Here is a 24,522-nt window from a genome sequence, read left to right as displayed (position 1 = left end):
CAAGCATTTTAGACAACTGTGCAAAAAAAGGTTAGGGTTAGCACTGCAGATAAATTAGAACTTGTGAGTATCATCTTGCTTAAGAGTATTTTTAATCACCAACAAGATGTGACATGTACGACCGAGTATTAAGGTCACATTATGTTTTCAAATTTAAAAAATGAAATCAAGTTGTGGAGAATAAAGCCAGATCGTTAAGACAATAGCTGAAATGTCATTTTAAAAAAAAAGGTTGAAAATCCAAGAATAAAGATGGCTGAGGGTTTAAAAATCAAAGTGGAAATGTAGAGAATAAACTTTCAAGACTAAAATCCATTTGTTGATATTAAAATCAAACCAGCAGAAAACTACAATATGGCCAAAAAACATGCATTTTGACCCTAAGCACATTTTGGTGATAAGTATCAGTACTTTAAAGGGATTGTGTCTGGTCAGAAGAAGACTTTGCTTGTAATCATCACATGCAACGGTATCCATGGCTACACCTGCGTGATGCACGGAGGGGATGTGATGTATCACCAGATTCAGTAACACAGTTAAAAAGCGTTGTTTGAACTTGTGTTTAGCTCAGGTGGGTGTGAGGTGACTGAGAAGCAGGCCCCAATGAGCCACAGTAAGTGGAAATTCTTATGATAAGTTGACACCATATGGCATAGGTCATTATCGACATTGGTTTTATTCACTATAGCCCTCTTTACACTAGTTAAAAACTCACTAACATACACCAACATGTGGCTCTTGAGAGCTAAGAAAGTGTTTTGTCACCATTTAGTCATGTGCCAAAGTACTCCGCACTAGTCATGGGAATTTATAGCCTTCAATTTGTCACTGTGATGATGGGAACACAACAACTGGGTGCTAAATTAGGTGTCTGCGGTCAGCATTAGAGCAGGCACAGCATTTACTAACATTAGCTTTTACTATATTAAAAAGCATTTACTGAATGTAACATCTGGCTCTTCGACTGACAGTAACAACTCATGGACAAAAAGAGAGGAGAATGATCGATTTTTACCATCTGTATGACAGCTGGCAGCTCATTTTCTGTCCCACTGTGTGGGGCTGATGTCTGCGGTCCAGTCAAAAATAAAAAAACTAGACTAATTATCTCAGAGAGTTGTGATTATCAGAAACTGTGGCCCAACACAGAGTGCAGAGTGCACTGTAATTCCATCCTTCATACATTACAGTCTTAGTTACAAGCTTGTCCCAGCATACTGGACTGGTGAGTTGTAGCCTTGGATAAACATGCTACTACCGGTACTGATTAAAAAAAACTTTAAAAAGCACACAATGGCAAATGCTGTGTGGATGGTAGCCTACAGATGTAACATTTCATAAACTCAGCTCTACATCCCCTGGATAGAGGCATGGTAGGCAGGGCCAAGGCCAACACGGAGACAAACCAGACAAACAACCGTTCACGCGCACACTCTTCTACAGTTAATTTAGAATCACCAAGTAACCTAACATGCACATTTTTTATCATATTCTCATTGGCACAAGAGGAACATGCAAACTCCACACAGAAAGGCCTCAGCTGAGAGCTGAACCAAGAGCCTTTGAACTTCTGTGCAGTCCCCACACATTAAGACTTTATTCAAGAAATAGTGTTTCAACATTATTCTTGAAATAACGGGGGGAAACTTCCTCCACCATTTTTATTTCCTCAGTGACGCCTTATTCGTAGACATGAGATCATCTGAGCCAGATTTAATAGGGATGCTTCCAGAAACAGTTTTACTGCATGGTGGAAGACCTACATCATCTGTAGAAATAAAGCCGTCACTTCAAGGCAATAAAAGTACAACAATTCTTATTTTCACTGTTTTACACCAATGAAAACACAGCTGTGAATATTAGTTGCACATTTATAACATTTCTGACAGCAGATCCCGCTGAGTCTTTGCATTTGAACCTGAATGCTACCTTTTCTGTCCTACAGTAAGGCTGAGGTGCGGTGGATGGTAATGGACCACTGTAAGAGCAACAAACTGTTACCATGATGGAAAAGCAAGTTGGTCTTTGGATACTCAACAGGTCGACTCAAAAGTGAAGCCTGAAAAAAGATATCTGCTCTTGGCAGTACATTTGAGCTATTGCATTCATGTCTTGGAATAAAAGTGACTTTGATTGGCAAAACTGCAAACAAGCCTATGACTAATGTAGGATAATGTATTCTTTTGAATCCCACCCTCAGTCCAAGTGCGCGGCAGGTGAGCCAGTCACACCTAGACACTGAAATACCAAAGAGTGCTTGGCATGCCCCTGGCCCTCTTTGCAGGGGGCACTTGACTGTAATCTTCACATGCCACAGGGTTCACAAAAACAAAGCATTTATTGTATTCTACGCATGTGTTCTCCATCACATCACCGTTACTAATACATTTTTTTAAAAAAGTTTTATCTTCAATCACTGAATAATTTTTTGGAAAAGTGAACAAAAGAGACAAAAAGGAGAAAAAGTGGACGGGTAGGTGTCGGAGACAAAGACGGAGACAGATACATAGAGAAGGAGAATACGACAGAGATCAGAGCTGGGGACAGAAGAACAGCAAACGATAAATGAAACCCCAAGAGAAAAGGAGGGACACGGAGAAATTACAGAACAAAAGGAGAAGACAGAAATGACATTTCTTAAGGGACTGCTGTGTGGCATTTGTAGGAAGAAAAATGAAATGGGAGGACCAGAGAGAGATGGAAGGCGGGAGAGGGCATGCGGAGAATGGAATGAGTAAGAGCAAGAAACAAAAGGAAAGTGTGTGAGAGGTAAGACTAATTTATGAGAAATGAGGCAGGAGTCGGTGAGGCTGGCTGCTGTCTGATGGATTGGGTGGGGGTGGGACTGGGTTTTGCAGAGTGGACACAGAAGAACCTGTGATATGGATCCTTTGAGGCTGCATTTCAAAAAAAGTGAACTCTCGAAATGGGAGATGAATATAAAAAAAAAAAAAAAAACACATCACTTCTCCTTGGGAGACTCTCCCTGGCAGGTAAGTAGAGCACAGAAAGGCAAAGGTGAAAAGAGAATGGGTGGGAAACAAAGACCGAGAAGCACAAGGGAATGAGCAAAAGAAAAAGAAAAATGTGTGAAGTGACAGAGGCGAGAAAAAAAAGCAAGCGAGGAAAAGATGACGGAGATAAAGTGAGATGAGAGACAGCTGCCTTTGATGCAACTGCTCTTCAAGTGAGGCAGTTTGGAAGACGGGTGCACGCGTGGTTGTATGTATGTGTGCATAAGCTCATGCATGCATGTGTGCAATCCTCTGAGTGTATGTGAGTATCTGTTATAATAAAACTCACAAAAGCGTGAAAGGTGGGATTGATGATAAGGCAGCTGCTCATTTGTAGTGCGTAAGGAACAGGTTCCCACATGTTTTAAGCACATAAACAGAAACACACTCGCACAGACGCCTCTGGAGGTATACAAAAACACTCAGGGCCTACAAAATTTTCAAGGCTCTCCTAGAGACAGAATCCCTCCCCAAGCGTGCTGACACAGGAGTGCAGTGAACCTCCTTTTTCAAAAGACACACTGCCTTTATTCGCCCGAGTCTTACAGCATGCTTGTACTGTATCAAAGCCAGGACACACGCAGCTGTGTGAAGTGCCATCAACGTACACAGCGACATACACCTTCTCCTCCTCACACATACTCTTCTTTCTTTCCATCTTTTCCACAGACTGTGATGAAGGTGAGGCGCTGTAACACAGTGTAGACGTCATCTATCTGCTGGTAGAGAGAACACATCACACAGACACACTCTCTTTTAAGTTCATTCTCTTTCAGCATGAGCCCAGTATAGATCAGGACCAAAGAAAACACCATGTGATTCGTACACAAACACACACTTACACTCTGTCCAAACACACAAAGGAAAGCCCCAAAGAAGGCGTATTAATCATGTCATCACCCAACAGTCATTTCTTTGAAACCTTGTTAACTACAGATGAGCTACCATGCGGTCAGTCCAATACAATACAGTGCAAAAGCCTTGACCTGCACATTATTTCTTTATATATTACCAGAAAAACAAGAAATAGGTGCTGTGATTTATTCAGGCACGAACAGACATACACAGAAATACAGTATAGGATATAAAATCTGAGTTTGTACAATCTTAAGTCAGAATTTGGTGTGACCACCATTATTTTTCAACACTGCCTGAACCCTCTTGGACAAATTTACTTGTAATTTTTGTTAGTAGTTATAGTTCTCCAGGCTTCTTGAAGGACATTTCAAAGCTATTCTTTAAATGTTGGCTGCCTTCTTTTTTGTTCTCTCTCTAGATTGTCCTAAACTGCTTCCATAATGTTGGTCTCTGACAGTTATGTTGTGCATATCTCAGCCTTTCTCCCTGTTTCCCCTCCTTAAGAATGGCTTCCTAACAGTCACCCTTCCATTGGGACCATATCTGAGGAGGCTTCAGTGTGTCAGGTCTTTTTTTCCACCTAATTCCCTAAGGAAATCCCTTTCAAATACAGATGAACTGTAAAATATATCAAAGTCTGGCTCAATGGATAGAAAAATACAACTGAATGAGTGGCATCTCTTAACTTTTCCACAGTATTGGAGTTTTATTTGAGGTAAAGTTGCAACAGCCCAAACAACAACAAGGTCAGATGTAAACCATAACCCCGTTGATGTTAAAAAATCATAGCAAATCATTAAATAACGTGTTCATGCATGTTTACTGAGATGTTTTGCATAAATATGTCCATCTAAACAGTATCATACAGAGACAGATTGGCTGAGGGCCTGTTGTCTCTGGGACTCTACAGTGGGGCAAAGCACATAATACAGAGAAGAGGCATCTGGGCAGCCACCCATTTTATATGGCATTGTAACACACACACACTCTCTCTCTTGCATAAATTAAAAAGCACAGCACACCTACACAGAAGTGCACAGTTAAACACACAAAGACAGACTTGGAACCTGTCAAGTGCGAACAAACTGATGACAAGACGGCGACAGATGGATTCACTGAGGAGAGACGAGCTACGCATTCAACTCAATTAGCAACGTGCTGCTGCATGACGCCGATGGGATATGGAATCTTACCATGACTGGCAACCTGTCAATCGAGCAACAGAGCCGCAAAACAAGCATCATGCAAGACGCAATGAATTAAATTTAATAAACCAATAAATAAATTAATTTAGGAATAAATGGTATAAACCCATGGAGTGGCAGCTCTGCATCAAAAACACTGAGCATAATGTGACCGGGGAGCCTATATCTCCCAGGGTGCGCGCACACAAAGACACAGAACTGGCTGTGGAGAGAGAAGAAGGGGGGGGGGGGGGGGCAGCAGTGGGGAGAGACAGAGAAGACAGTAGAGAAAGAACAATGGCTGCCTCCCTCTTTCTTTTCCCTCCTGCCCACTCTCTCTACCTGTGTGAACATTCATAAGGGCTGTTCATACATTATCCTGCCATAGTACCTAATGAGCCAGGCATCTCCACCCTGACACTTACGCTTGGCTAGGCAACCCTTATTACTGGGTGAAGGCATACTCACACACACATGCACACTCTGCCTCTCAGGTCATCGCAGCAGCTGTGAGATGGTGGAGCATAGAAAAATCTCAAGTTGCTAGTTATGTAAAGGAGCTGGCCATATTCAAATGCTCCTTTATTGTCTGTCAGATGTAATGGTCAGATAATGGTCTCAGTGTGTTTGTGTATCATTTTCAGGCATGTCAAGTTTCTGCTTCTTACAAATATGTGAAGCAGCATGAAGGCTGCTGGTGAATATGGGGACAGACGCCATGTGCTCCTTCTGAGTTGTTGGTTATTACGGACGCTTCATTGTTCATGACAGCAGATAAAATTGCTCTTTTTGCCGTATTTTACTGCTCGACACACACAAACACAAAAGCACATCAGTAAGTCTATCTTGTCTGGCAAAACACCAGTCAAAGCCAGGATGTACCCCGCAGTGCAATGATTGTCTTGGCTGCTTCTGTATAAAAAACTCCTCACTTCAAAAAAAGACTGTTTAAGTGGTGAACCAGCGGGACTGTGGGAGGCCAATCAGCAGCAACTATGGGGCAGGATGGTAAAAAGTTGGTCAAATACACATCAAACATCACAACAGCATAAAAGTATAGAATGGAGGTAGAGGGATTGCTTTGAAATAGGGGGCTTGCATGTTAGTTAAACACTTCAAATGGCTCAGACCCTCAGTATGACCCAGAATGCACAAAGAAGAAGAACAAAAAAGAAAACGTAGGAAAGAAACCACAGATTGTTCTTTTTCACTTTAATCTAAGATTAGATGCCTGGACTGGAGGTGATGTAATCTAATTCAGCTGGCAATCTCTGTGAGAAGTGATTGGTGTGGCTCAGCAGCTGATTGTGATTTTCAGCGTGGGCTGGTGTATCCTGACCACTATTACACTTAAGAGGGACAGCTAAAAAAAATGCTTTCTTCAAAAAAGTTGTGCTGAGAGGCTCTCAAGGAAAAAGATAAAGTTACAAGGAGCAGGACGCTGTGTAGATGTTGTCAGCTTGTGAACAATAGTTTCAAATGCTGTCTATGTCACGTTTATTTACACAATATAAATCAGATCAGGTCAGCAATAGCATATAATCACCTTTTTTAAGAAAATAAATTCTGCAAATGAAGTTACTATCCACCGTGGTGAAGAGTATCGGAGTTTCTGCAGTGCAACTGTGGGTGTGACAGCAATTAAAAGCACACCTTTGTGGATCAGCATGTTCTTAAAAATCTCCCAAAGACCAGAAGCGACTTATTTTACCAACACTGCACAGGAGACACTTGGATAATTCCCTCGTGTGCTGTGCTCAGCTGTAAGATGCCTGGATAGGCACCAATCAAGCTGTAAATACAGAGGACAATAGAAGGAAAGGCAACCACTCCCCTTGTCTAGTTTCTGTAACAGTATCAACCAATATTCCAGCATTTCTATGAACTTTGCTTTCAGTGTCTTATAATAGCTATGTATCCTCTAGATTAAGTTGGTTTGTTGATGTAAGGCTTTGTTTCAAAACCAACTACCTCACAGATGCTCGTTCATATTTAGCGTCTGAGCTTGTGTGTATTTGTGTGTGAGAAGATGTAAACTCAGTATTCCAGGTCACGGTGTCTGCAATCTCACAGGGGGTTTAACCTTGGTAAATCCACTATTAGGTGTTCTGAGAATGATGATGTGAGCAGTAGATCCCCCCCGATGGTTTCACTTTCTAAGAGCATCCAGCAGGTCACAAATAGAGAAGCTGTCAGGGTATTACGAGGTCAAAGGTTGGCTAACTCTCAATATGATGACAATTCCAAGCTGGCATTTTCATTTCTTGAGGAGTCTGAATCCCCATAGGAGCTGAGGCAAAAGATGTTTGCCTATTTCTGTTCAAATAAGTTCTTCAATTCTTTTATGACAGAGAATTTATACAGCAAATATGCTGTGTGGACTCAATGAATGCACAACAAATTCACCTTTAGATTCCCAGGAATTGTATATTTGTGGAAAGTTCCACTTAACTCCAATACCTATTAATGTGTAAAATCCGACCTTCGCTCTCATTCATAAATGCACCTTTCTGCACAATTTTTTTGTCCCTTTTATTGTGTCCTTCAAATGTCTTCAGAGGTGTGGCTGCGCTGCCAACCAGTGGGAGTAGCTGATGTTTTTAATGGCACATGGTTTGTCTCCTGGTGGTGAGATAAACACAGGGAAGAGATTAAAACCACAGGCTTTCTTCCACAATCTCCTGCCTTCATCCTCCTTTCCTTTGCAGTGCATGCAGGGCCAGCACAGCAGACTTTAACTAAAAAACAAACCCATCCGGTCTATGAGCTTATAACACACATACGACTGCCGCAGCACCGGTTGTGGGGTAGATGGCAGCCATGAACAGGAGAAAACAGGTGACAAGAGGAGGATTCTCTACCCTTTGATGTCCAACCTCTAAAGTAATTCTCATGGGGCTCATTGCAGACTACAGCATCGTAGCTAATTCAATGCTGGAGTTGAGTTTGAGGAAAGCCTGTTGGATCGCTGATGTCAGGATGTGGATCACAACAAAGAGCCTGAGGGGGAGGAAGCAGGGCTAGAGGCTAGGCTCCCTACTTCTAGCTGCGCCTCCCTGGCGAGGCACAGGTTGGCCATAAAGCTGGCTCGCCTGGGAGCTGATGAGCTAAAGCAGTTATTAAGAGTGGCTAAACACATCATTTCCTTTGTCACTGAGATTAGGCCAAGGTGAGGGGCCCTCCGGTGGATGTACACCCAGAGCGTATGATTAGCTCTGCCATTTAAATGACATTCACACTAATCGCTAATATCAGGTCTGTCAAGGTGAGGGAACACAATAAGGAATCTGTCTGGAGGCTGGAGCGATACGAGGACAAGTGCAGGAATATCTGATTCCACTTGCAGTGAATGCAGTGTCGATCAGTTAAATCAAGCACAGCTGCTGATAGTTTAACTCTGCATCAGTGAGGCAGAAGTCATAGCACAGGAAATCTCTGATCTGGAAACACTATACGTTTTATTAAATTAACATGTTTTGTTTTTTTTTAAAAGGGAAGTCACAGGACCTGGCGCTTCTTTAGTTTAGACCAAATAGGTGCAGCTCTTGAAAAAACAGAACTGGTAATAGAGGCATTTTGAGAAGAAATTAAAGAACTGCTTATCTTTTCTTTTTTTGGATTAAAACTCATCTCACAATTATTCTCTGTCGTGCCATCTTAAAAACTCAAAAGACCTCGCTCCCTCTCTAGCCCTGAACAAAAGAAGGCATTATCAAACCTCACTCTCAGCTGTGCTAGATCCATTTGGTAAACAGCCTGTGTCCTACAGTAGTAATCAGAGGGTATTTTTGAAGGATTTGCAGGCTGGCCAGGAGGTATCCGCTGGAGTGATCTCTAATTGCTAGAAGCAGAGGCCTAGACTGCCTGGCGCTCTTTTGAAGCCATCGGCAGCAGGTTCCAGCCAGAGGAGCCAGCAGGGGGAGGCTTCCCACTGAGCCACTCTCCTTTTTCTTTATTTGCTTCTTTTTTTTTTGTCTTCACCATGCTTTCATTGTACTTTTCCTGCTTTCCACCCTTTTCTTTCTCTTGCCATTTCATCTCTAACTGTACTTGTTTCCTTTCCCTACTTCTCTTTTATTCCCTACTCTCCTACTCAGTCAATGAGCCAGCAATCACTTTGCAGACAGACATCCTCTGCTCAGTCGGCCATGTTCAATCCCTAGCACCGGTGGCTGATGAGGCATTGTGGTGACGTCAAATGCTGGGGCTTTTCAGCGAGCTGCAGTTAACCTGTGGAGTTGCAGCTTTGCGTCTCGGGTTACAGATCTCAAACTGGCAGCCTTTTATAAAATAATTAATGTAATATGCCAAAGAAATGGAAGATAATGAGGCCAATCATTTTTTTCTTCTCACAAAGTCAGGCCAGAGAGGCAAATCTATGTCAGATTGTTGGTGTATAATGACACCTTAAACCACCCAAGCCTTTGAGACTTTATGAGCTTCTGTATCTGAGGGCAAAGACTTGCTCATTCTTTTGAGAGTATGACAAGCACACAAAGAAAAAAAGAAAAAAAAGCGCCACAAGAACTGAATAATATGATATAGCTAGAAAATTCGACTTTGCTGCACAGAAGGCTTGGGCATTCTGTTCAGATTGTTTATGTGTAAGGCCTGTAAAACTCACCTATTAAACTTAAAAAACAAACACAAATTGAAGAAGAAAAACATGCTGTCATCCATACACATGGTATCATGGAGACACAACCAGTTTTTGGTTGTTTGGAACGCCGCTTGCTCAGTGTGACATTGACTCCTCCGAGCCAATTCCACACTGGGAGCTGCACTTGCTAGTTTTGCTGCCAATCCAGGTAAAGAGATTACAGACGCACACAATGCAGTCTTCTGTTCGTCTGCCAAGAAGAAAACCAGCCCTTTAAGCCACAGAAAAAAAAAGAGCTATACACAAATTCGCACCGCCTTGGCCCTTTCCTCACACAAAACCAAGAATCCCCTTCTTCTCCAGGAACATGGCTTCTAATATGTGCCTCGCTCACTGGCTCTCTCATACAAAGCAGCCTTGTGACTACAACAATCCAGCCTGCATTTCTTTATTCTGGTCCCCAACACTGTTGCACATTACTATTCCTTGCATCATTCAAATAAAGACAGAATTTGGCTCACAATCAGTCACACAGTCGTTGTAATACTACACTAATGACTGCTGTCTGGTTACAAACTTTTGTAGGGGAATATGAAAGAAAGTTACACTTGGATTTCATCAGCTTTCTTAATGCTGTAATTAAAAAAGGTGAGCTAGAACGTGTATGTGTGTGTGTGTGTGTGCGTGTCACCCAAAGCAGTTATAGGTGCCGCTTGAAATAAGTAACTAAAATCTTTCATACTTGATGAAAACTGCAGGGCTAACGCAGGTTTTTAGTCTGTGTGTGTTGAGGAAAGAGGGAATAAAACTCACTGTGACATGCACTTTTGACCCAATTACTCAGCTATTTATAGCTGTAGAAGCATCATTTAACATTGGGATTTTTTTCTGTGTGTTAGGCATGACGCTGAGAAGCTGCTTGTGAATAATCAAAACAATCAAATCAAATCAGATCAAGTGTATGTCTATGCTATATATCTGCCCTTTGAAAAGTCCCGTGAGGATTATTTGTGTTTGTTGCTTCAAAATGTGCAGATGAAGAGTGGTAATGTGGTGGAGAGAAGGGCTTAATTACTGTGTGTCAGAGCAGCACATGGAACACATGAATGAGTAGCAAGATGAAGAATTCATCTATTATCTACTGGACCTTTTCTTTCACGAGTGAAACCCTGATGCTTTGGCTGATGATGACGGTCGCTGCTCTTTCATCACAGCCTCAATCCTTGCCTTTAGGACAAGCCATTTTTCTCACCTGTGAAACACTCTTTTTGGCACCACCAATTGTGTTTGACAGTAAAATCACATTTTAGATCATAGATCACATGTCAGTCTGCTGGACAAGAGGTGGTAAAGGATGACAGAACGATTCTGACTTTTGGCTGTTCCAAAAGCTTTCATTTCCCACCTGCACAGCTCGTCCTGTCACCCAGAAGTCATGCCGAGGGTGCTGGGAGTGATGACTGGTATGTGTAATCTCTGACATGTGCTTATGACCTTGCTCAAGCCTGGATTTTGGAGCACAGACACGCTGAAATCCAGACCTCCTACATCACTGAATACATCCACCCCAAGTAAGAAAAAGTCAAACATACATTAAGATATAAGTGCTTCGAAATAAACCCTTTCCTGATTTTTTTTTTCTGTCACAAGACAAATGTCAGGGGAAGAAGGGAAGGTTGAAGGGAGGAAGAGTTGTGGGGACACTGCAGTGGAACACGGAACAATAGGCGCCCTCTGGCATCAACCTCTGGACAGCCCAAGCCGCTCACCAAAGACACTGAGCTCACCCACAATGAACTGCTGCAGTGGGAAGGAAGGCTTTAGAGAGTTCAATTTCCAGCACAATTGGCTGTATTCTCCTCCTTTAAATGCCAAGGAGATGGTGTGCAGCGAGTGCCTTTGTGAAGAGCTTTGCTTACAGCGAGTGTCCTCTAACAGGAGAGACGGACAGAAAAAGACAAGCGAAACAGAGATGGTGAAGACAGGTAAGATGGTGTAGAGACTGAAATAGTGTGACTGTGTAAAAGAAAAGGAAGACCTGAATGACTGGGAGAGATAGAGAGTGGAAAGAATATCGAGAAAAACGAGAAGGGTAGAGAATGTCTCCTCCGGTTGTCGCTTCGCCAGGTTCGCAGGGACTGTCTGAAGGACAATGCTGCTACTAGTGGAGTGTGACGTTTGTCCTCTATCCAATTCGCCACAGCCCCAAAGAAAACACACTCATAATCAAGTGTTGATCATGCATCTCATACACAATAAGCCCCTCCAAACAAAATAGAGAGCATTATAGTAATATACCAAAACAGACTTAAACGAGCCCTGGGAGAAAAGTAAAAAGGCACAAAGGCAACATTCAAATGAGGATATGTGAAGTCATCGTGTGCCACAGCAACAAGAGATCAGCTCTGAAAGGTGCCAATATATTTTAGATTTAATCAGAGAAAAAAAAATGATACTTTTATAGCCTCACAAATGTTCCAGCATCCTACAGCCTGCTGGAACATTTGCTTTGTTTTACTTGTTTTGTCTCAGCAAAAAAATTCCTTTCATCCTGACCCCTTTATTTAGACATTTCAGGTAACTGCAGCTAATGCAACTGCAGACGTAAGCTATGCCACACACTTATAAAGTGCAATGAGTTGCAGGTGGGACAGCATTCCAGGTGTACTCCATGACAACACATTGTGAAATTAGAAGTTAAAAATACGCTCTTCCTCATGCTACTTTTAAAGTACAAAATGCTATAAGAGAACTATTGTTTTAGGGGCTTGCAATCATGAAATAGCCACTGCAATCCCTGTATACTGTAAGATTTGAGATGTTGAATAAGGAATGTGTTATTTTTAGCGAGTACAGTGCTGCAAAAATCCCAGAAATGATTTTTTCATGACTCAATCTGTGAGATAAAATGAAAACAGGTGGAAATTGATTTGGACTGCAAGCTGCCAGATGCCCATCACTGGATCTGGAGTAGACCAAGCAACGACTTTCACTGATATTCAATGTCGTTTCCTTTGTGGTCACAGGGCAACTAAGCCATTAATATTACACAATTGAACCAATGGCTCTAATGAATTATTGAGACTATCTTATTGGTTTTTAATATTATATGCAATCTATTCGGAAGACCTGTTGTGCTTTGAAGATGAAAGCATCAAACATCTCATGTTTCACATTCCAACTGGAACAAAATATCAAAATGCCGGTCGGACTAAACGCACCTGCCTTCTCCCTCCATGTCACACTCAATATAAATATGAACACAGTCATCAGAAAAATTACCAAGGATGCCGTTTCTCCATCATTGTCTTCATTTGAAGGGCATTTTGCTGCCCAAAGACAAACGCCTCACACACTCTCCAAGCACGGCGGCCAGCTCCTTTCTGAGGGCTGGCAGTACAGCAGACAGGAGAGTGAAGAGTGAGAAATAAGAGAGACTCAGAGAAAAGCCTTCGTCTCACAGCAGACCTCACACTGGGTTCTGTCACTACAGATCAAAATCCCCTCAAAGCCATAGATCACTTCCACTATAGTTCACATGTTTCACACTTAGGAAACTGTTTACCAGACTCAAAGAGTTTACTCGCACAGCACACACACACACACACACACAGAGTACAAACACGTCAACTAATGCAGATACGGTAGAAAGAGAAAGATGAAGGTCCCACACAAAACTGATGCCGCAGTCGATCTGAAGCCAGCTATACTTCAACTTTTATACAGCTGGAAAAGTATAGTCTCTCACTGTAAACAAATATATACATTTATATGGCAAACAAGGCTCAGAACAGAGAGATGTTGCCATGGCAGCTCTGCCTACAAGTGAGCTGACTGCTGTGACAACCAGAGTTCCTTTCTCTTGTTGAATACCTGTCAGTGCCTGTCGACTGCTCACGCACAGTCGCGTAAACAGCCAAGGACAGTTCGTCTCCGAAAAGTTACTTTAACATACCAACGGCATGAAAAAACATTAAAGAAAAGATCACACATTAAACAGGGCCCTGAATGAGTGACCACACACCATATATATTTGTTTACTGCTGGTTAAAGCAGAGCGAAAAGCAGGCTGCTAGACAAAAATAAACTGACACCGCATTGTGGTGCAGGGAGGAAAACCTGTCTTTGGAAAGTCCTCTGCTTGAGAGAGAAATGTCCTCTCATCTCAGATAAGGAGTTGATGAGATAGAGCGATAAAGTCAGTGCTTCTCCAGGGTCTTATCTCATGCTGTTATCTGACTGCACAGCACCCACCATCTCGCAATCTTTACACCCTTTAAGCACCTCTCTGAAACACTCACACCGGCATCATCACAGACAAACACACACACCATCTAACGCTCAAACATTCTAAACACCGTACCAGCTTATTGATTACTTTGACACGCTCCCATTGTTGAACAGATGGTACACCTAATATCATGTGAAATGGAACTGTTCTGTGTTATCTCATGGGGAAAGGACATAAAATGACTATTTTCTCACCTTTCTGAAAGACAGAAGAAAAAAAAATGGGGGCGAAAGAGAACAGAAGGTTCGCACTTACCTCTATGTCTGTTAGTAGTCTTATCAAACATAAGCATGGCATCGTCAACCTGGAAGACATAAAATTAGTACAGACATTAGCTTAATCTTCTCTGCAAATATTTCACATCACCTCCCCCCACAGAATCACATCTAATCTACTCACTGTAATTATGCTTAGAATCTATATTCCTACTGCTTTACACTTATTTCTTTCTAACCACCTCTCATCCACATAATCAGTGTGTGATCACAGGATTATAGTTAGGTTACCATTCCCCTTCCCATTCGCACGTTGTAATTTTTGTCCATGCTGAAAATTATGCAATCCCTGCGATGTTACTCATTGTCTGGATTAGTTGTAGTGAAGAGTGGCAACGGGAGAGAAAATTAACAATAATGACCAGCGGTAAAAAATGGAAATAGTGTTGACATTATGCTTATTTTGATGAACACCGACGTCCAGTCTTGTGGAGAGTGACAGATAGACACATTACACTAAGCGGGCATGAGACAAATGGGATCCTTCCTCATCTCACAGGCGCAGCAACAGCAGCATCCACCATAATACCATCCTTCATCATGTCCAATAAAGCCACACACAGACAGCATTTTTCCCCCAGACATCCCCAACAAACTCATCTTTCTATAACTCTGATTAAATGCTTAAAAAACAGAGTGAGGCATGCTCATTTAGCCTGTGATTTTGTCTTAGGAGAAAAAAAAATGAATAAAAAAAGCTCAGAAGTAGAGAGCATCAGCAGACAGAAACAAAGAGGGAACACTCTGCTCCATTCACCCCCTGGTTATAGTCTCAAGGTAAGTGTAAAAGTGCACTGAGGAGGCTTGATGCTGTGCAGGGGAAGAAAGCATGCATCTGTGTTTTTCATGCAAGGGTTACGAAGCTTCGGGAGGAGATGGGAAGAGACGAGAATAGGGGTCTTACTCAAGCCGAACTGTCTGATTGGATAAAGAGAAGTGCCTGGCAGCCAGGCAGACTAGCGCTCTCTTGCCGCACATTTGGCACACAAGACGCTGGCACAGCTTGTGGGGCCCGGTTACTCGCTGCATGGCTCACAGGCCACATGTGGCTCCCAGGCACTTTATTTGCACCTCCCCAAAATATTTCAAATTGCCAAAAATAGAGGGCGACACATAAGGTCTTGAAGTAACCTATTTACACGGTACACCTAAAAATAGGTTGTATCCTGATTATGTTGATGTGGAGATTGCACGTAGCGACGTTCCGGGCAAACTCCAATTCCTTACTTTTTCAAATTCTGACCTTCTGACTTTAACAGCTGTAGGTGGTGTGTGTCGTTCAACAAAATGCAAATTTAAGTTGTATTTTGTCTATATACACTATGTTAATAGGCTGGTGTAGCATTAAATGAAACCGTGTGAAACAGTGAAGTGTTCTTGTTTCTAACTTCTAATATAATTATTATGTTGAGTATAAATTACATTGCTATGAAATTGCTTCACTGATTAATCATTTCTGAACAAGTTTGGCAGCGTTTTCTCTCACTGTTGTGCAAGGAGTTATTTTCTTGTTAATAACTTTGGGTGAAATTGGGTGAAGTAAATGGTACTACATACTAAACCAAGCACATGCCTATTATAAAGAAGCACCGTTTATGTTTGTATTTTTCTACATCTATCCATTTATTTTTTTAAAAACACCTATATTTAGCTAAATCACTAATTTGAAACCTATAGGAGAGTGCTGGGGCATCCTTTATTGAGTTACAGGAGTGTTGAAAGCAAGCAGCACAGCATCAGCTGTGATGAAGCAAAACAAAGGATGTAAAATAAATCAAGCAGACCATCTTATAACAAAGGAAGCACGAGATATGTGCTGCAGTGTGGTACAGTAATTGTCGTGTGAATGAGGCACAAACTCTGTTATCTGATTTAATTGGAAGGTATTCTATCATCAGTTTCTCCACTAAATAGTCATGGACAAAATCCCTTAATTGCAGGTTGAAAGTGTTTGTGAAGAGTTAAAAATCTGAAAACAATACAAATCCGAAGTGTGGGGTTTGAATTCATACAAGCTGCAACAGTGCTGCTGTAGCTGGGAGTCTTGTACAATTACTGACAAAGTTAGTCTCCATGAACTGTTTCCCTTTGCTGACAAAGCAGAGGAACACAAAAATATGGCAGAAATAATGAAGTTTGCAGAGTCTCTGAAAAATGTGCTTTCTGATGACTGTGTGGTAGGAAATCATTACACTGGTGTAGAAACAGAAACTGCCAAGCAGTATCACCTGCAGCAACAATTTTATAAACAAGCATTTATAATGTCATCCAATCTAACCTCTGTCTAATGCCAGGCAATCAGAAGAAAATCGCATTAAAGTGAGGGGAAGTGGGATAACTGGAATCTGTAGTGCTGAGGGCTGGGATTTCATAGGCTGAGTTTGAGGAACACAGCAAAATATCGGGATTGTTCATCTTCAGTACAATACCTCCATTGTTACGTTCAGCACCAGTTAATCGCACTGTTGTGAAATTAAAGGTGAGAGAAGTTTGATTTGGGCCAATTCTGCCGGTGGAGTTCTGCTCATAAAACCCAGAAAGAATTTAGGCTTCAACGTGCGACAGCACGAAAGCTGCACTGCAGAGTTAAGATGGAATGGCATGTTTACCAACTATGGTAAATGTTTAATTTGACAAGTGTGGCTGACAGCCTGTGATCATTTACATGGAGACAGAAATTTATTGCATCTGACTTCTGTCACCTAATACCAGAAATACTGAAAAAGCCAAGCACCTTCATGCATCAGTAGATGTTCAGACAAAACGGCTAACACAGCATATTCAGTTTTCTTTAAGACTTGAAGAAATGCATCTGTTTAATAATGACTGATGGTCTATAAAGTTTAACGTCTTTAACAGCAATGACCTAAACATACGGGGCCTTGAACTGGACTCAAGATTTTGACAAATATATTCATATTGTGAAAAACAATGAGCTCATAACTAAATCTGTGCGTAAATTCTATGCCCAGGTTTACAGAAACTAATCCAAATTGTACTAAAAGTAACTTAGGAATGCTCTTCTGCACCCATTTTTAGCTAATTTAATGTGACTACTGCCAACTGCTAATAAGCTCAACTTACGTTTATTCAGTGGTGACTTCATTCTGTCTGAAGACGCCAGCGGGGGGCACATCTGAGCAAGTGTAACGTAGCCAGACTTTCTTTGTGTTAGCTGGCTCAACAAATCCTATATGTAACTATAGATACCAGTTCATTAAGAGCTGGTGTCTACAGTAGATGTCTAACATAGATGTAGAAATCTGAAGAGACTTATACACACACACAGCTTTAAGCCTTTGGGTTTTACGTTGTTGTTTTTGCTTTTGTCAAGGTTTAATATGTCACGGGAAATATCTTTTCCACAAGAATAACTGTCTTCTAAATGATGTGTAAAACACGTTGACGACTCTTTGTAATAAACAGAACCTGGAAGAAAAACATCCCGGCAGCATTGCTGCGCTGCACTTTGACTTGTGCACTATGACGTATGAGATTTGTTTCACTTGTTTGATGTCGCTATCAAAGTTAGCAAATGAGTCTCTATAAAATGCGACTGGTTTGAATAATGACAGGAGCCCACGGTATCATCAGCCATCACGGGCCCTTCATCCAACGTGACACTCGAATATCTGCACCGTAATATTGATAGTATTGCGACTGTAAAGCCATTTACAGCCTGAGAGCAGAAGGACTGTTACTTTGTAAAATAACGTGAGGTCCATGAAAGGAGGTGTGTTATATAAATGTGTGAACCGTGTTGTTTTGACATTATTAGAGAAGGACCATCCTGCCAGTGAGACCTGTCCAACAAAGAACACAGACTCACACTGATGGGCACTTTAACAAAGAATGTGCACATCATGTGAGGGTCACACTCCAGCAGGTCATACAATACAGCCCCCCCACCCTCTCTCGCTCTCTCTCAGTCTGTCTGTCTGTCTGTCTGTCTCTCTCTCCCTCTCTATGCCACTTGCAGAGTCTATAGAACTATCTCCTGTGCTTCAGGGCTTTTCAATGTAGTTATTCAAGCAGAACACAACTGTGTGCCTCCATCTGATAGAAGGTTAAGGACCTCTTCACTGCTCACAAAAAAGCCCGCCACACAGAGGTGAGACCAGGCTCACCTCAGGGAAGAAATCTTTCTCTGTCCTCCTCCTCCTTCTCTTTCACTCTTCCTTTTCTCCTGGTGCAGTGAAAAGAAAGGTTCAAAGGATAATGGCTGTCTTATCACTATGTAAAAGGGGAATGGGAACTCCAGCGAAGTGCCTGGCCTTTTGTGGCAATGAAGAAAAGAGCAAAAGTCTATTTCACTGTGGTATATGCACTGAAACAGTCCATGACCACTAAAAAGAAGAAGGCAGCTGGAAGACAGTCAGCGGGCAAAAGGCCGGGCAGCTCTTTAACTAAGCCTGAGGCAAACGCATCTGAACCACATAACCTCCTATGAAAAAAAGGGCTGTCAGGGGTATATTAGATGTGTGAAATGTTGGCTTGTTCGCAATAGAACTTTTATTCATGATTTAGGTGGCTGTGAGAGAAATTTCATTCTGTAACCCAACCTATGGCTCAGCAAGTGTAACTATGCTGCTACTTTACATCGCCTTTATAATTTGTTATCATCCAGCAATTTTGCTTTGGCTGTAAAGACATCCGGTTGTGCTTAGACATCTTACATCTGTAAGTCTGTCTATGTTGTTAAGTTTTACTCATTCAGTGACTGATCGGGCAAACATAGTTAAATCCCATGTAGTAATAACTCTTAAAAGGCATTTCTAACTAGCGTGTCTCACCATCCTGGTGAGACACCACCCTCACCACCCTCCTCAGGTGATGCCCCATTCCTACAGTGCCAGTAGCTCGGCTACCTGAACCGTTTTCCCTACCACGTCAGTTTTACTGGGGCTTTTTAGTGGTGATTGTGCTGATAGTGGCAGTGGAGAGGAGCAGGGCAGGAAAGACAATGATGCTATTGTATTTCTGAATGAATATGTATTAGTATTCCTTTTTTTTGTTTGAGTTCTGCTTTGCAATATTTGTCTATTTATTTGTTTTGAAGGGGGATTTGACACTTCTACCCCTTACACTCTTCATTAGCCTGCCACCATCTATTTATCTTTGACTGACAATGGAGAGCAAACGTGTGCAAACACACACATACAGTTATTTGGATATAAACATTTACACATACTGAATGAATATAACCTGATGTAACTAATCAACTTTGTCTTTTGATACACCCTTAATATTACGTCTGCCCTTTAAAACCTATGTTTATGCATTTGGCAGACTCTTTTATCCAAAGTGACTTACACTCATGTCCCAGGTAGAGTAAGGGGGTCTTACCTAAGGACCCCTACTGGAGGTAGTACCTTTCATGCATACCTTTCATCCATCAGTTCAGGATTCGAACTCTGGTCACCCACATGAAGGCAGCAATCTTACCACTACACTATCCATGCGTGTCTTATGTCTGCAGTAGAAACGAAGAAAACAGCAACTCCCCCATGTGCTGCTGTCCCAGCTGGCATGTTTAATATCTTTTATAGGTTGGCTGCTTTGATAGATTAGCAATGATATTTGGCATTAAATGCATCTTTGGAAGATTTAAAGACAAGGTTTTTTTTTTTTTAAAGCTGTCATAAGCCAAATTATTCACATCATTCTTCATCCTTCTGTTTGAACACACTCAGGGAAAACAATCCAGATTGTGTCATACAACATGAGACTTGACCCAACACTAGGCAAAGCCTCCTTATCTGTTTCGATCCATTTGTTTGAACAACCTCTGAAAAACACATAATAATTCAAAAAACAGAAAAAGGTTGTTGAGTGATGAATTATGTATCAAAGGACGAACACATCAATAAAGGCTAATGTGCTCTGTTTTTAGACAGGAAAACAGCAGAGGTGCCAGGTGACAGGGAGAGATTTAAGATCTCTGGAAATGAATTATGACAGCGATTTAGATAGGTGTCACACGCACATTTACATTCGGCTCACAGCTGAAGGCTAACAGAGGAGCTCTCCTGCAATTTGGGGGAGACACTGATATAGATCATATCTGATGCCAAAGGAACAAAGGCCGAGCCACAGATAGTGACCCTTGGTAGTTGTGCCATTCCTTTTGTAAAGGCTCTTTTTGTGTTGGCACCTGGTGCAGCTTTCTGTTACTCACATTGGGTACGCGGCGGTCTCTTTCTTGCCCTTATTACACTCTTTGAATATCCTTCTTTGTGTAAGTTTGAAGAACTGCTCTGAACTGTGAAACAACCGTCTGTGATGCTGTCAGGAAAATTTGGAATGAGTTTTAATGTCAAGTGTCACAGAGAATTGTTCTGACAACACAAACGCAGAGGCACAGTCTGCACTAATTGCATTTGAGTTCATCAGGTAATGCTCAAACTTATTTGTGGCCAATTCAACTTCCAGCTTCACGGTTTCAATTTTAGAGACAATAAATACAGATTACGTGAACCACTTTGGATCTCTACAGGAAAATCACAAATAGAAAGGAAAGACCATTGTTTAACTGGAGGACCCTTGTTTGAGGCCCCTTGTTGGAAAGATCCATTTTTTCTCTAGTGTCTCTGAGCGAGGGAGTGAATTCTTGCCTTCTCCCAAGGTTTCAGCCTTTAGCTGAACCTGCACCACTGCCTATAGCAGAGGGGGTACATAAAGAGGTTAAAAAAATCCAGGATCAGTGAGGTATCACGCTTTTATCACTACTGAGACATACCAGGGCTACAGTCGAGGAGAAAACTCAGCCGGCACTGCCCCTTCATCAACACTCCCCTCGCAGAAGAGCATCTAACATTCTATTACAATGATGGCAATTAACAGAGAAATGATAGTGACCCAGTGACAATGGACAAATTTGTGACAACCCTTTCAATTGTTCATCTGTGGCGGAAATCCATATCATTGTCTGAGAATGTTCAGCTGCAGCGTGCTGCATCCACGCTTGAGCGCTTTTACAAGTGGTGATTTAACAAAGAGCAGGGGGCAAAATTTTAGCTCTCTTTAAGCTCTTGCAATTAGAAAAAGTGGCAAAAGGGACACTGTTCTTAAGTGTGAGCCTAGATGGCTGAGCTGTTTGGTTCAGTTCCACAGCAGAGGTGAGGGCAGCTATATTTATAGTGGAAAATAATCCCCCCCCCAAAAGGAATATTCCTTAATATAATGGATGAGTGGCAACCGCCACAGACGTGATAAAAATGCACGCCTAGTGCGTGAACTGAACACACGCCATGCACATACAGATAAAAAAGCAGTGCTGTAGGGTGAAGACACGCTTATCTGCCATCTCCTCTGTCTATCCCATTTCACTTTATCATTTATTAAACCTGTCTGTTTTCTATACCCTTTTAAAGTAAAGCAAAACTTTATTCCTCGAGATGATTTTGAATATTATCTTGCTGCTAATGTTTATCTGCATTCCGATTAAAAAATGCTTTTAACGCTGTATTTCTGACAGTTGTTATTGAGGACAGAGAGGACCGCAAAGATAACTCTGTAATGCACAACACAAGTTGAACACCATCGTAACTTATTTGAGGTATAACTCAACATCTTACCTGTCATGTTGCATATTGTATATGACTAGACTATGGATGAAGTCCACTGAAGGACAACACAAAGGAAATTAGCTTAGTAGTATAATTAATTTGATCCTTTCTTTAAACTGCAAAAAAAAGAAAACCCTGACAGAGTGAAATGGATTCACGTGCTTTTCAGCAGTAATTCCACAGACATTCCTGTGTATGTAATTATTAATGATATACACCATTGGCGGATTGTCAACACTTATTGCAGTAACTTTCCTTCATGTTGACATTAACAAAATGGCTTGAGAGAAACAGTTGAGGAAGACAATTCCTCAAATCTGTCAGGATTACATATTTATGAGGTCTCCTGCTCGGCATCCACGGAGGTCGCTATGGTGATACAAGCTGATGTATATTCAAACAAAGAACTTTGTGTGTCACAGGCTGCCTTGGAGCGTTGTTGAAATGGTTAGTACAGATCCTAGCATGGAGCTCTGTGTAGCTTTCAGATCAGCAAATACACAATTAAAAAGACAGTCATGCTGAGGCCACTCTAATCAATGTAGTGTTACACAAAGATGTAATAAAAGAATGATGGAGTGATGCCTTCAGGATGCTGCGATATTGTCAGAGCAGACTGTATCACTGTTGTGCCACAAGAATATTTTATTAGCACAACTCAGCACAAGCCTGCTCCCTTGAAAGAAACTGTTAAAAATGAGTCATTCAGACACCACTTTCTTGTAAATGAAGCATATTTCTAGCGTATACAGTTTTATGGGTACATCATGAAAATATAATATTGTCACCCACGGATTGTTGTTTACCCGCTATTTTCTCACTTTGAGTTGAGATTACATTTAAGGTAGATCGTGTCTCGCTGTGTCCTCCAAATCAACCATCTGTGTTTGAGAACATATTGTAGCGTTTGAAAAAAAGCCAGAACACTTATTATATCATAAAAAAGGAGCTTTGCAAGAATATAATAACAGAACCAAATGCGTAAGAATCTATGGACTGACACTGCTCAGATTTTGGTAAAGAGGAAGGTGTGCGTGAAGATGCCAAAGATGCTGACCGTATGGAACACGTCCCCCTAACTGATAATAATCATGGCCTTACACTAAACAGGAAATCATTTGTACGATCTTCCTTCCTACGTGAACGGGACTTCAGTATGTTGCAGGGTCTGACCCTGTCTTGGCATAACAGAGGCATGTCCACACAGTTTGAGCTCAGTATGCTTGAGGAAGTAGGACTTGGCCTCGTCCATCAATCCGCCTGTCTTCCTTTGCCAAGCTGCAGGGAACTACCCATTATGGAGTCATTTTATTAATAGGGCCCCTTTCCTCTCCGCCACACTCTTGCAGAGTGCCTCCTCATTCTGTCAGAATGGAGTATGCCTGCGAGCCACCTCCATGAAACTGCTGCACCAGGGCCCCCCCCTCACTCTCCCTTGTGAAAGCTCAGGCCAGGAAATATTGTGCTTTCAAGCTAAAATAGTATTTGGAGAGGTGAGCAATCCCTTAGCCCTAGAGCAAACAGTTTAACATTGAGGACTTATTTAAAATGATGTCCTTCCTCCTGGAAAGCCAATGAGATTTTTCTTGTTGTAGGCACACACGCACACACACGCACACACACACATGAACGACAGGCGTTTTACATCATGCACCCCCTATTCCGTCCTTGTTAATGTTAATATAGCTGCGAGCAGTGTTGACTGGAGGGCAGAAAAAGGTCAGAGCACACAATAAAATGTTTGGGGAGAGTGGGAGAAAACAGTGCAAATTTGATGAGGTGGTTGTGAAGAGGTTTGAGTTGATTTATGAGAATAAGTAAAACAGTAGAGTTATGGTTGAATTGTTGTCATTATGTCATTTAAATGTTGCGCAACTGAATTTATGTCCAATTATTCAAATAATCAATTTCTAACCTCACTGCTGCCGCTTGTGTTAATAATATTAAATGTGCCTTTGGAAGAAAAATATTCAGAATATAATATTAATATGATCAAATATTCTAAAGACTAAGTTCATGAGAATGTTTAAACTCTCTCAACCCAATATGAGCAGGAGCAAAAAAGACACATTATGGTCGTGGCTCAGTGGGTCGTCCAATAACCGGAAGGTTGGCGGTTCGATTCCCACTCACTGCTCAAAGATTGGTGAACTGATAGCTGGAGGGGTGCCAGTCCACCTCCTGCCCTTGAGCAAGGCACCGTACCCCCCTGCTCCCCACCGCTCCAGCTTATATGGCATCTGTCTCCATGAGTGTGTGACCCTGTGCATGTGTGTTCAACACGTGCCAACCTGGATGGGTTAAATGCAGACATTGTGTATCAACATGACAATAAACTCTATGTCCTAAAATCTTTAATCTTCTGACCTAAAAAATATTACTAAGCTTGGGCGAAGTCGGTCATTTACAATAAGAGCTGAAGATTTAGTCTCTTTTTCTAATTCACACGCGTAGTTTCTTCAGAGACTTCAGAGAAATAAAAGTTCTACCAGGACAGTTTTCCAGTCTCCACCATCAGGGTTTAGAGGGCTGTCTCTATATGTAGCTTTAGGTTTGATTGGGGTAAAGAACAGCCTCAGATATATCCCAACCAAGCAGCCAAATCAAACTATGTTTTGACTGATTTGATGTAGAATCAAGTGTTTAGTTACTGCTTCTTGCCTCCTCATCCTCATTTGTGTGGCTAATCCATTTGTTAGAAGCCGTCCAACTTGTAACACCTGTCAGAATCA

The 24,522-nt window shown here is 41.7% G+C and overlaps 1 protein-coding gene across 10 annotated transcripts in view; it reads right to left on the bottom strand.

Annotated features, from left to right (window-relative positions):
• The window catches only part of LOC140280413 (RNA-binding protein Musashi homolog 2), a 226,969-nt gene that overhangs the window by 82,072 nt on the left and 120,375 nt on the right, over positions 1-24,522 (bottom strand). For all 10 annotated transcript variants that reach the window (XM_072375747.1, XM_072375749.1, XM_072375744.1 and 7 more), the window contains one exon: positions 14,203-14,251. In XM_072375747.1, coding sequence (XP_072231848.1) covers positions 14,203-14,251 — 49 coding nt within the window. The remainder of the gene's footprint in view (positions 1-14,202; positions 14,252-24,522) is intronic.

Source organism: Leuresthes tenuis, unplaced genomic scaffold, assembly GCF_036924035.1.
Source record: "Leuresthes tenuis unplaced genomic scaffold, fLeuTen1.0.hap1 SCAF_21, whole genome shotgun sequence".
NCBI classification, from domain to species: domain Eukaryota; kingdom Metazoa; phylum Chordata; class Actinopteri; order Atheriniformes; family Atherinopsidae; genus Leuresthes; species Leuresthes tenuis.
The sequence above is the reverse complement of the archived record's forward strand: the minus strand, read 5'-3'. Positions and strand labels throughout refer to the sequence as shown.